This window comes from Pristiophorus japonicus, chromosome 1 (genome assembly GCF_044704955.1).
Source record: "Pristiophorus japonicus isolate sPriJap1 chromosome 1, sPriJap1.hap1, whole genome shotgun sequence".
Taxonomy (NCBI): Eukaryota; Metazoa; Chordata; class Chondrichthyes; family Pristiophoridae; genus Pristiophorus; species Pristiophorus japonicus.
The window spans coordinates 521,454,833-521,468,308 of record NC_091977.1 but is presented as its reverse complement, the minus strand read 5'-3'; the positions used below and the strand labels follow the sequence as shown (position 1 = coordinate 521,468,308).

The 13,476-nt window shown below is 43.2% G+C and overlaps 1 protein-coding gene across 2 annotated transcripts in view; it reads right to left on the bottom strand.

Moving 5' to 3' along the window:
• Nucleotides 1-8,204: 8,204 nt before the first annotated feature.
• The window catches only part of LOC139277593 (guanine nucleotide-binding protein G(s) subunit alpha), a 352,449-nt gene continuing 347,177 nt past the window's right edge, over nucleotides 8,205-13,476 (bottom strand). For both annotated transcript variants that reach the window (XM_070896271.1, XM_070896281.1), the window contains one exon: nucleotides 8,205-10,326. In XM_070896271.1, the coding sequence (XP_070752372.1) occupies nucleotides 10,180-10,326 (147 nt within the window). In that variant the 3' untranslated portion in view covers nucleotides 8,205-10,179. The remainder of the gene's footprint in view (nucleotides 10,327-13,476) is intronic.

Genomic DNA, 13,476 nt, shown 5'->3' with positions numbered 1-13,476 from the left:
TAGAAAATAGGTGCAGGAGTAGGCCATTCAGCCCTTAGAGGCTGCACCACCAGTCAATAAGATCATGGCTGATCATGCAACTTCAGTACCTCAATCCTGCTTTCTCGCCATACCCCTTGATCCTTTAGCCGTAAGGGCCACATCTAACTCCCTTTTGAATATATCTAACGAAATGACCTCAACAGCTTTCTGTGGTAGAAAATTCCACAGGTTCACAATTCTCTGAATGAAGAAGTTTCTCCTCATCTCGGTCCTAAATGGCTTACCCCTTATCCTTAGACTGTGACCCCTGGTTCTGGACTTCCGCAACATCAGGGACATTCTTCCTGTATCTAACCTGTCCAATCCAGTCAGAATTTTATATGTTTCTATGAGATGCCCTTTCATTCTTCTAAATTCCAGTGAATATAAGCCTAGTCAATCCAGTCTTTCTTCATATATCAGTCCTGCCATCCCAGAAATCAGTCTGGTGAACCTTCGCTGCACTCCCTCAATAGCAAGAATGTCCTTCCTCAGATTAGGAGACCAAAACTGTACACAATGTTCAAGGTGTGGTCTCACCAAGGCCCTGTACAACTGCAGTAAGACCTCCCTGCTCCTATATCCTGTGAATGAATACATTTTTAAAAAAGAAACAAGATTCAAGAAAGAAGTGAATTATTTTGTTAATTACCCAATAATAGTGTACCACAACATACATCACTCCACTGTAGTTTTTAGCCAGTTTAGTGGGATATATTCTCTCAGATTCAATAATATACACATCAGAAAATATTTTGCACAGATATTAAAAAGTCTGCAACAAAATGCTGCGAGATACACCAAACAAAACATCAAGAATGTTATGTTTTTCTTGTGGAGATGGCGAGTATGCCTCCAAACTCCTCCCCCTGGGAAAAAAAAACAAAGCTTTACTTTAAAGATAGCCACGACATCACTGCTGTGCCTGTCCGTTCTTAGAATAGCTCTGTACCGCTCACTCACTCATCACCAGCAGCATGCACGGTTGACGGCGCCAGTTTTATTGGAGTGTAGATGAGCGAGCAGTTAACCACTTCAGAATTTTTATGATCAACATTTAATAGTACCGAACTAGATTCAGGAACTTCTCAAATACAAAAAAAGCTTACAGACACTCTGCACACAGCACTGTGAAGTCATTACAATAACATTGTTTGTATTGGTGTCCATTCACCTTTCAATATATTGATACTGTTTCTCTTCCAGCTAATTAAAGCAAGTGCTTACAGCGCCAAATCCAACTCACATAGTAATCCATTCGCCGCGACAATTCGGGATAATCTTGATAGGTTGAGATTGGGACAAAAAGATGAAGGAGGTTTTTAGTGGGAACCGCTGTACACTTTATTTTGAAGATATATCGTGGCATATGTTGCCCTGTAGAATTATTTGCAGAGTATTCAAAGTTTGGCGGTCTGTAATAGTGGATTTCTCAATACCCACATTACACAGTTCACTTGATAGCAGACCCTGGCGATCTCCATCGATGTTAGATGTTGTCGAGTTGTCCGTCATTCGGAGTGTTAAATCCCAATCATTGTTCTCCCAATTCAGAATCCTGCCCTTGTTTTGAGTTTTGTTTAAAAAACGCTCCTATTACTTAAGAAAATATATTTACTATCCGACCCAAGAACTAATGAAAACTTATTTTTTGCTTGTTCTGTGTAGGAAGTTCTATTTAACTGTCGAGGTTAACCACATAGTCTGAATTTACTCAACAATTCATAACATTGAAACCAGAGAGGGAGATACCCTTACCGATACATTTAGATTGTTGTGGTATCCTTAGCAGATTTTAACCCATTTGAAGAGAATGGGGGAGTAACATAATAACAGTGGCAATCTTAAAATCGAAAGAGGTAGACAAACTAGTGTTTGTACATTAGACACAGGGCCCAGCATTGCAAAGCGAGGGATCACAGCAACCTTTACCAGCCACGGTTTCAATGTTCTTACATCAATAAACGTCAACTAGTTATTCACAGGGATACATTGGCACTTTGGTCGTTCCATGTAGTGGCTGCATCTTCTACAGCAGGCCAGAGTACGGGAAGGAGATTTGGGAAAGGGGGAAGGTGGTGGTTAGCAATGAGCTTGGTAGGTAGCTGGGTCAATGGTCTTTGAAGAGCCAGACAGTGGGAATGAGAAATCCGACTGAACCCTGAAAGACGGCCATGTCCCGATTAGTACTGTTTAGAGAAGCTCCCAATGTCAAAACAAATCTCTCCAAGGGCTGTGGTACACTTTGTAGATGCCAATTATGGCAAGGAGTAGTGTTCAGATTCCAGCAACTCAGCAGTGCATGGTGAGCATACTCTGAGAGTGTGTCCCGCAGTGGGTGCTCCAACAGTCTTCCATAGAGGGTTCCTGTCACAGGATGCGACAGCCAGTGGTTGCATTCTATAACTCTCAGCCAAGCGGCGGAGAACAAGTATGACATCTGCTACCCATCAGCCAGGGGTGAAAACCCATTGCTCAGGGCTCCCGGCTGCAGTCTGAGGGAGTAGGGCGAATGAAAAGACCTGCCCAGGAACAGAGAGTTATTGGTCTGTAACCGCAACACTCGGTGTATGGACCGTCTCCCTGATAGAGCAAGGTGATCACCTCTCCCTCCCACTCTGCTGGTACCTTCCCACAACTCCAAACCTGACCTGATAAAGTACTGGGCTCCGGCATCGCAATCCCGGACATCCTCCCGAGGCCAATTCAAGATCGACACCCTCGTCAAACATGAGACCAGTCAATTCTGAGCAATATCCTCCATTCAGCCCTCAGTAAAAGAAAAGCCCTCAGCATTGTCCTTTCACAGTGCAAGAGAACAAGTTCCTACCTGTGACCACAAAGCACAGACACAGTTATGACAATTTGTAGCAAATTTCAAGCAGTTTTGGACCTGTCTCTAAGATAGAACCCAGGCTGTATATCCAATGGCCGAGCTATTGTGGAACTATACCTACAGGTATTGCTGCAAATCGAACTCCTACCCACCCCTCTTGCACTCGATTCTGGCTCTGTTTTCACACATTTCTACTTGCAAAGGCAATTTTAAAATAAAGTAATTCCGTGCCAATGTTCTTCCTGCACCCTCCCCTTTTCCTGACTCCTTCCTCAGGTACTGCTTACTAGCAATTAAAAAAAATGTTCTTAAAATGTGGGCGGCACTGGCAAGGCAACAACTTATCTCTCTCTCTCTCTATATATATATCAAGTGCCTCGAACAAAGTGCAATATCCTAAGGCTCTTCACAGGAGTATAATCACACAAAAATTGAGACAGAGTCCAAGAAGGTGGCATTTGGAAAGGTCAAAGCATGATCAAAGAGGTAGGTTTTAAGAGCATCTTAAGGGAGCGAGAAGTATCGAGCCAGAGGTTTAGGGAGGTAATTCCAGAGCACAGGGCCTGGATGGTTCAAGGCATTGGCGCCAATGGTGGGCGGGGCAAAGAAAGTGTGGTATGCACAAAAGATCACACAGCATCTATTGCCTATCTGTATTTGTTCTGAGGGCAACCAGAGACAGCGACATGTGTGGGTCTGGAGCCATCTGTAGGCCAGACCATTTTTTTCCTTAATGACATTTTTTTCTTTAAGTACATTGGTGAACCAGTTGGGGTCTTTGCAACAATCTAGCAGCAATTTTGGTCATTTTTTTTTTCTGGTGCTAGCTTACAATTTACCAGATTTACTGAATACAATTTCACAATTTGCCAGGGTGGGAATCCGAATTTAAAATCTCAATGCTTCTAGTCTGGTACTATAACCACAAGGCTTCTCCACAGGACACTGCTTGGTCAATGAATGGCCAACAGACTTTAACTTCAATTTGCTCAACACTTTGCCTGTAGTGCTAAAGTTACATCATCAAATCCACCCTACTAACCCTCACACAGGCTCAGTCTAAGGTTTCCTGGTTGGTATTTTTTTTTAATTGGCTTCCTCAGATAATGGCCATTATGCACATGCAAGTGCATTGGTAGTCTGTTCAACAGCAAGGGGAGGCTATCTAGCTCAATGCCTTCTTCACCCAACTGACCAACACAATTTCCAGGAGACTCCAGCGTGTGATCATGATCAAGAATCGTGGCCACTTTTCCTTTCCATAACTAAGGTGCACGAAGGCTAACTGTAATGCCCTAATATCACCCTAGCTAAGATCAGCTAACCCAACAGAGACTGCCGAGATGTTTCTGCTCTCTGCAAATGACTGGGTAAATTGCTGAGACACAAGGGAGCATTCAATTTATAGACAGGATTTCGAACTTGTGTTATTTCTATATGCTCATTACCTATCCTAACTTGTGTACATTCCATATATTCATTATTCATCTGAAATTGCATTTTTTTGGTGCCTTGCTAAAAGTGCTTGCCCATTTCAGAAAGAAAGAATTGATATAAATATATCTTTGGACATCAATTGTCCACTTTCATACTTGGAAATTTTCATCACCAAAACTTATCACATTCAAGCTCCTATCAGAAATATTTAGATTTTGATCCTTCTAGACACTGAGCACGAAGCTCTCTCCTCAAGCGTGGTCCTGTAACGATCCTACTGTGGGTAACTTCAACTCATTTCTAAACAATTATTAATTCACATCATTGACTGGCAAACTTAATAATCCTTTGGAAATGTCATATGATCAGAACTTTATAAACCCGTTTTACAGAGATTATTTTCTTTAAAAAAGTGAATGCCAAGAATGAAATCATAGAAATTTACAGCATGCAAGGCCATTTCGGCTCATCGTGTCCGTGCCGGCCGACCAAGAGCTACCCAGCCTAATCCCACTTTCCAGCTCTTGGTCCGTAGCCCTGTAGGTTACGGCACTTTAAGTGCACATCCAAGTATTTTTTTTAATGTGGTGAGGCTTTCTGCCTCTACCACCCTTTCAGGCAGAGTTCCAGACCCCCACCACCCTTTGGGTGAAGACATTTCCCCTTATATCTCCTCTAAACCTCCCCCCAATTACTTTAAATCTATGCCCCCTGGTTGTTGACCCCCCCTCTCCCAAGCGAAACAGGTTCTTCCTCTTCACTCTATCCAGGTCCCTCATAATTTTATACACCTCAATCAGGTCTCTCCTCAGCCTCCTTTGTTCCAAAGAAAACAGACCCGGCATCTCCAATCTTTCCTCATAGCCAAAATTCTCCAGTCCAGGCAACATTCTTGTAAATCTCTTCTGCACCCTTTCCAGTGCAATCACATCTTTCCTGCAATGTGGTGACCAGAACTGCACACAGTATTCCAGCTGTGTTTTATACATTCAAGCATGTCTTTGCTCTTGTATTCCATGCCTCGGCAAGTATTCCATATGCCTTCTTAACCACTTTATCTACCTGGCCTGCTACCTTCAGGGATCTGTGGACTTGCACTCCAAGATCCCTTTGTTCCTCTATACTTTTCAGTGTCGTACCATTTAATGTGTATTCCCTTGCCTTGTTAGCCCTCCCCAAATGAATTACCTCACACTTCTCTGGATTGAATTCCAACTGCCACTGTTCTGTCCACCTGACCAGTACATTGATATCTTCCTGTGGTCTACAGCTTTCTTCTTCATCATCAACCACACAGCCAATTTTAGTGTCATCTGCAAACTTCTTAATCATACCCCCAAGTCATTGATATATACCACAAAAAGCAAGGGACCCAGCTCTGAGCCCTGCGGAACCCCACTGGATACAGCTTTCCAATCACAAAAACACCCATCAAATAAAAGAGAGATGATCCTGGCTGAAGCTAATCGGATCCCAATCTCCTACATTATCTGATTTTAAAAGTTAATGAAGGAATTCCTGATGTGTTGGCCCTGTGCACGTCTTCTTGGAAGAGTCAGGGTTCCTCTATTGCTGCCACATCGAGAGCCAAAGAACAATAGGTAATTTTAAAAACCTCTAAATCCCAGAGTGCAGGTGTAATTAATCTAATCCATTGAAAAATATTTTTAAAAATATACTCTAGCGCCAGTACTGATACTTAACCCAATTTCTCTCTCCTCGTGAGCGCAGATCAATGAATGCCTGACCCAAAGCACCATTTTTAAATAAATGGTAACATAAGAAATAGGAGCAGCACTGGCCATTCGGCGCCTCGAGCCCGCTAATAAGATCATGGCTGATCGGATCCTGGGCTCAGCTCCACTTCCCTGCCCACTCCCCATAACTTCAAAAATCTATCTTCACCGTAAATATATTCAATGACCCAGCTCCACAGTTCTCTGGGGCAGAGAATGCCACAGATTTACGACCCTCTGAGAGAAGAAATTTCTCCTTATCTCAGTTCTAAATGGGCGACCCCTTATTCTGAGACCATGCTCCTTAGTTCTAGAATCGCCCACAGGTGGAAACATCTAATTTACCACTGGAAACAGTGATAAAGTGTTTACTTATCCGTTGCAAGGTATTTATTCCACACATTGAAAACTTTTAAGTGTTTTGTTTTGTTTTTGTGCTCCTCCGGGTTGATATGCTCAATGTTTGGGGGGCACAGAACCACTTTTTCCACTACCATCATAGAGAGGCAGTGTTAAACATTCTCTGATCAGGCATAGCACAGTCAAATGCACAATCAGTCTCCCACTATTTATCATAGGCAGTCCCTTGGAATCGAGGAAGACTTACTTCCACTCCTGAAGTGAGTTCTTTTGGTGGCTGAACAGTCCAACATGAGAGCCACAGACTCTTTCACAGGTGGGACAGATAATTGTTGAGGGAAAGGGTGGGTGGGACTGGTTTGCCGTACACTCTTTCCGCTGTCACTATTATACCCCAGCAAGTAACCTAAACTCCAAATCAGAACAGCACCATTTAGCCAATTTATGAACACATGGGCGGTTTCCGGACTGTAAGCCTGTATCCTCTACGAACTGAGTTACGATTATCCAAACCCATTTCACGTAGGATCTTTACAGCCAGTAGAGACAAGATCCCAAAAGTCTGCGCTGAATTCCAAGCCTGGATCTGGGAGCTGAAAGACTGCAGTATCCAGACCCCCAAATCTGCTTTAGCTCACCAGCCCCCTAATGTCATAACGGTAGGGAAGAGTTTATGTGCGCACTGTGAAATGATATTGTAAATCATTTGTTTGGGAGTTTGTTACACAGGGAGAAAACGTCCCCCTATAGATTGAAATAGGGAGAGGCAGTGTTGAACACTCCCTGATCAGGTGTAGGATGGCCAAATGTCCAATCAGTCTCCCACTATTATACCCCAGCAAGTAACCTAAACCCCAAATCAGAACAGCGCCATCTAACCAATTAATGAATATGTGGGTGTTAGACTGAAATTTCAGGACTGACATATGAGGAGAGACTGGATCAACTGGGCCTGTATTCACTGGAGTTTAGAAGAATGAGAGGGGATCTCATAGAAACATATAATATTCTGACGGGACTGGACAGGTTGGATGCAGGAAGAATGTTCCCGATGTCCAGAACCAGGGGTCACAGTCGAAGGCTAAGGGGTAAACCATTTAGGACCGAGATGAGGAGAAACTTCTTCACTCAGAGAGTTGTTACCCTGTGGAATTCTCTACCGCAGAGAGTTGTTGATACCAGTTCATTGGATATATTCAAGAGGGAGTTAGATATGGTCCTTACGGCTAAAGGGATCAAGGGGTACGGAGAGAAAGCAGGAAAGGGGTACTGAGGTGACTGATCAGCCATGATCTTATTGAATGGTGGTGCAGGCTCGAAGGGCCCAATGACCTCCTCCTGCACCTATTTTCTATGTTTCTATTTCATGTCAATTTTAGTCAAACACGATTTGGGGGGAAAATTGATTGCAGTCAATAAATAATTAAACTGTCATTCACCTTTGGAAAAGAGGTACTGTGGATTTCAAAACTACAAGTTACAATTTTTGTATTTGTTGAGTTTTGGAGTGCGGAAAGAATTATAAATGTTAAACGACGATTTTCATCATTCACGAAGAGGCTCCTGTGGAGCACAAACACCGGCACGGACCTGTTGGGCCAAATGGCCTGTTTCTGTGCTGTACATTCTATGCAATCTCATTTCGGTCTTGATTGATCTAACCAGCTCTAGATGGGAAGGCAGCACATATCATCACCCCGATACCAATAAGCACAATCACAAACTGATTCACTGATAGAAAAAGCAACATGTCGCGCTCGGCTGGCCTCCAGATTTTATAGGTAGGCAGTGCTTCTCAGCCATGAGCGCCTCTCCTCACCATTCCTACTCGTAAATGTAGCTAGATTTTGCAATGATAGATGTTAATTTGGCATAAAAACTAAAACTCAAAACAGTATTATACAAAGGGTGGGCGGGGGGAGAATAGTACACATCAGGTCTCCATTTTAAAGTAATATAGAACTAACACTTAACTAGATTTCTGTTATTGCAACTGTAATTTTTTTTTTAACATTGTACAAATTGTACAAGTTATCTCGGACACATGAAAAGTATATACTCACAGAGACATAAAACACCTAGGTATAAAATATGAAGCAGTGTAATAGTTACTAAAAAGGACATGCCTTATTGCTACAGCGATTTTTGCTTTTTTTTTCTCCGATACTGTACCACAACTTGTTCTGAGAATGTGATTTGCATAAATTATTCAAGTCTGAGAAATTTTCACACATCTCAAATTCTACAATATTTAAAATAAACTTTTCTAACATATCTCTTTATTAAAAGAGAAATAAAAATGTCATTATGTAATTCTCTTAGGCCAGACACAAAGGTTTACACCTTAGTTGTTCTTTTGTTTCCGTTTTGTTACTATTTACTTGCACAATAAAAGCTGCTGTTGGTACAAGGATTTAAGAGCCTATCTAATGGTGCTCACACATTCACAATGCCTGTGCATCTGTGAAGGTCTATGAATGACCAAAGAGTTACCAAACATGTATACTTCTAGCAAAAAAACCTTGGTTCCCATAGAAATAATTCCACGTTGCATTTTGGACACTTGAATGGATTCCGATGTGTTAAAGCTGCAAATCCAAAAACAAGGCGTGATGTTGCAACATCTCGTCACCTCTGACCTCTTCTTGTAAAGGTAAGTGGTTAATTTGCATAATTTATACAGGTTCATTTTTTTTTTTACTAAAGAGCATTTTCCTTCTTTATAAACCAGAAAAAACCTAATCTCTACAGATAAACTCCCCATCTCCAGCCACTGCTGTAGACAGGGTTTTTTTTTTGACATAAAGCTGTACAGCGCAATCAAACATACTTACATCTTAGCTCATTTTACAGGTACAGCCATAATCAAGGCACAAAGATCTTCTACAAGTATTTTTTTTTCAATAAAGTTGTACAAAATAATACATTTTACAGTCTGTACAAGATAATAATCCAGCAATAAAATAAACAAAACAATAAAAACAAATGTAGGACTATTTGTCCATTCATGATCTAAGCGAAGGGATCATTGTGGACAGCTCGAACAAACATTAGTGTGTGGTAGTTTTCAGCCTGGATGTATAGGCCGAAGCAGTTCCTGTTCCAAGATCTAAGGTGTGGTGAGACTCGGCAGCCCCAAGACCTTAGAAAAATTGCTCCTATTTGTAGGATTTGCACATCCTGCCTCTGTACTATTTCTTTGCCACATTTGTCTTAAGACAAGGTCCTCGTTCTTTCAGCCCGGCCTGCATTTCATTTAATGCTGAAAACTGTGAGACTATTAAATATTGTGGTGCTGCTACATTGTGTGAACTTCCTCAACAGTTTTTTTTTTTGTTTTTAATTACCTGATGCAAAAAGTGCATTTTCATCCTAATATATTTTCCCCATCAAGTACTCTCAAGTGTTGTGTTGAAAAGAGACCCACACAGGGAGAGGTCTGAAGGTACTGCCATCGCTTGCTGCCCGAGGACAGAGACGACCAGACGATAGAGCTACGAGCCTGCAGGGAGACAGGCCGAGGTGTACTCAGACGTCTGCCAGACACAGAGGTAGCCAGACGGCTCAGTGGAACCACAGAGAGGGAAAAGCAGAGTTTAAAAAAAATATATATAGAATGAGATGCACAAAAAAAAAGGAGAGGAAAATAAGGAATTAAGGGAAAAAAAAGAGAGAGAGTTTAGATAGCAAAGTTGACACACTCCGCTCATATTTCTTCCACCCTGTGTGGGCACATTAAGAAAAAGGAACCAGGGAGTCCGAAAATCAAGAACTCAGGTTGTTTCTCCATCACAACAGTTCATACTGACGAAGATGCATTCTTTGAATAATGTCTCGACAGTCATTGAATACTCTGCGGATGTTTTCTGTGTCTACTGCACAGGTGAAGTGAGGGTAACAGTAATGTCGTCCATCGCCACTCGCTGTGCTGATCCTCTGCAAGAAGAAACAACATCTGTGACACTCCTCTCCGCCCAGGCTGGTGGGTTACTCAGATACCGGTACGGGAATACAAATGACAGTATACATCCGTCGCAACATCACACGTTTAGCCTCTTACCCTTCGGCCGCCAACACACACAAACCAGGCTTTACTGCAGCACGCCAACAACAACAACAACTTGTATTTATATAGCGCCTTTACCGTCCCAAGGTGTGTAAATCCAACACAATTTGACATCGAGCCACACAAGGGGATATTAGGACAGCTTGGTCAAAGAGGTAGGTTTTAAGGAGCGGCCTAAAGGAGGAAAGAGAGGTTTAGGATGGGAATTCCAGAGCTCAGGGCCGAGGCAGCTGAAGGCACGGCCACTGATGGTAATGGGCGATGGGAATGAGGCCAGAGTTGGAGGATCGCAGAGATCTCGCAGGGTTGTGGGGCTAGTGAAATGGCATGCTGGCCTTCATAGCTAGGGGATTTGAACATAGGAGCAGGGAGGTCTTACTACAGTTGTACAAGGCCTTGGTGAGGCCACAACTAGAATGCTGTGTTCAGTTTTGGCCTCCTAATCTGAGGAAGGACGTTCTTGCTATTGAGGGAGTGCAGCGAAGGTTCACCAGACTGATTCCCGGGATGGCTGGACTGACATACGAGGAGAGACTGGACCGACTGGGCTTGTATCCACTGGAGTTTAGAAGAATGAGAGGGGATCTCATAGAAACATATACAATTCTGACAGGATTGGAAGGTTAGAGGCAGGAAGAATGTTCCTGTTGCTGGGTAGTTCCAGAACCAGGGGTCACAGTCTAAGGATAAGGGGTAAGCCATTTAGGACCGAGATGAGGAGAAACTTCTTCACCCAGAGAGTGGTGAACCTGTGGAATTCCCAACCGCAGTGTGTTGTTCAGGCCAGTTCATTGGATATATTCAAAAGGGACTTAAATATGGCCCTTACGGCCAAAGGGATCAAGAGGTATGGAGAGAAAGCAGGAAAGGGGTACTGAGGTTGAATGATATAAAAGGGGTCAGAGGGTCTAGTAAGGAGGAGGAACTGAGGGAAATCTTTATTAGTCGGGAAATTGTGTTGGGGAAATTGATGGGATTGAAGGCCGATAAATCCCCAGGGCCTGATGGACTGCATCCCAGAGTACTTAAAAGGTGGCCTTGGAAATAGTGGATGCATTGACAGTCATTTTCCAACATTCCATTGACTCTGGATCAGTTCCTATCAAGTGGAGGGTAGCTAATGTAACCCCACTTTTTAAAAAAGAAGGGAGAGAGAAATCAGGGAATTATAGACCGGTCAGCCTGACCTCAGTAGTGGGTAAAATGATGGAATCAATTATTAAGGATGACATAGCAGCGCATTTGGAAAGAGGTGACATGATAGGTCCAAGTCAGCATGGATTTGTAAAAGGGAAATCATGCTTGACAAATCTTCTGGAATTTTTTGAGGATGTTTCCAGCTAAGTGGACAAGGGAGAACCAGTTGATGTGGTATATTTGGACTTTCAGAAGGCTTTCGACAAGGTCCCACACAAGAGATTAATGTGCAAAGTTAAAGCACATGGGATTGGGGGTAGTGTGCTGACGTGGATTGAGAACTGGTTGTCAGACAGGAAGCAAAGAGTAGGAGTAAATGGGTACTTTTCAGAATGGCAGGCAGTGACTAGTGGGGTAACGCAAGGTTCTGTGCTGGGGCCCCAGCTGTTTACATTGTACATTAATGATTTAGACGAGGGGATTAAACGTAGTATCTCCAAATTTGCGGATGACACTAAGTTGGGTGGCAGTGTGAGCTGCGAGGAGGATGATATGAGGCTGCAGAGTGACTTGGATAGGTTAGGTGAGTGGGCAAATGCATGGCAGATGAAGTATAATGTGGATAAATGTGAGGTTATCCACTTTGGTGGTAAAAACAGAGAGACAGACTATTATTTGAATGGTGACAGATTAGGAAAAGGGGAGGTGCAACGAGACCTGGGTGTCATGGTACATCAGTCATTGAAGGTTGGCATGCAGGTACAGCAGGTGGTTAAGAAAGCAAATGGCATGTTGGCCTTCATAGCGAGGGGATTTGAGTACAGGGGCAGGGAGGTGTTGCTACAGTTGTACAGGGCCTTGGTGAGGCCACACCTGGAGTATTGTGTACAGTTTTGGTCTCCTAACTTGAGGAAGGACATTGTTGCTATTGAGGGAGTGCAGCGAAGATTCACCAGACTGATTCCCGGGATGGTGGGACTGACCTATCAAGAAAGACTGGATCAACTGGGCTTGTATTCACTGGAGTTCAGAAGAATGACAGGGGACCTCATAGAAACGTTTAAAATTCTGACGGGTTTAGACAGGTTAGATGCAGGAAGAATGTTCCCAATGTTGGGGAAGTCCAGAACCAGGGGTCACAGTCTAAGGATAAGGGGTAAGCCATTTAGGACTGAGATGCGGAGAAACTTCTTCACCCAGAGAGTGGTGAACCTGTGGAATTCTCTACCACAGAAAGTAGTTGAGGCCAATTCACTAAATATATTCAAAAGGGAGTTAGATGAAGTCCTTACTACTCGGGGGATCAAGGGGTATGGCGAGAAAGCAGGAAGGGGGTACTGAAGTTGCATGTTCAGCCATGAACTCATTGAATGGCGGTGCAGGCTAGAAGGGCCGAATGGCCTACTCCTGCACCTATTTTCTATGTTTCTATGATCAGCCATGATCTTATTGAATGGCGGTGCAGGCTCGAAGGGCCGAATGGCCTACTCCTGCACCTAATTTCTATGTTTCTATACTGTGCACCTTAAGATCTGTACCACCTATCGCCCCCGGTCGCACCATCACCGACTGGAATATAAAAGGGACAATAAACAAAACAAATTGTACTGATTTCCCACAAAAAAAAATTTCAAGATGAAAGTGCAGGGAGTAGGGAAGGCGGTCAGCAAAACCGTGAGGGAATGGGGCAAGACAAATACCAACTTGAGCTAAAGGGAGGAGAGCACGGCTGGGCATTGACGGGATGTGAAAAGGGTGCAAAAACCGTGGGTCGTCACAGGCGGGCATGCAGGGACCGTGCTCTGGTACACTTTTCAAACTTGGGTGATGTCCTTTTTTAAAATTTGTTCATGGGATACAAACGGCATTTATTGCCCACACCT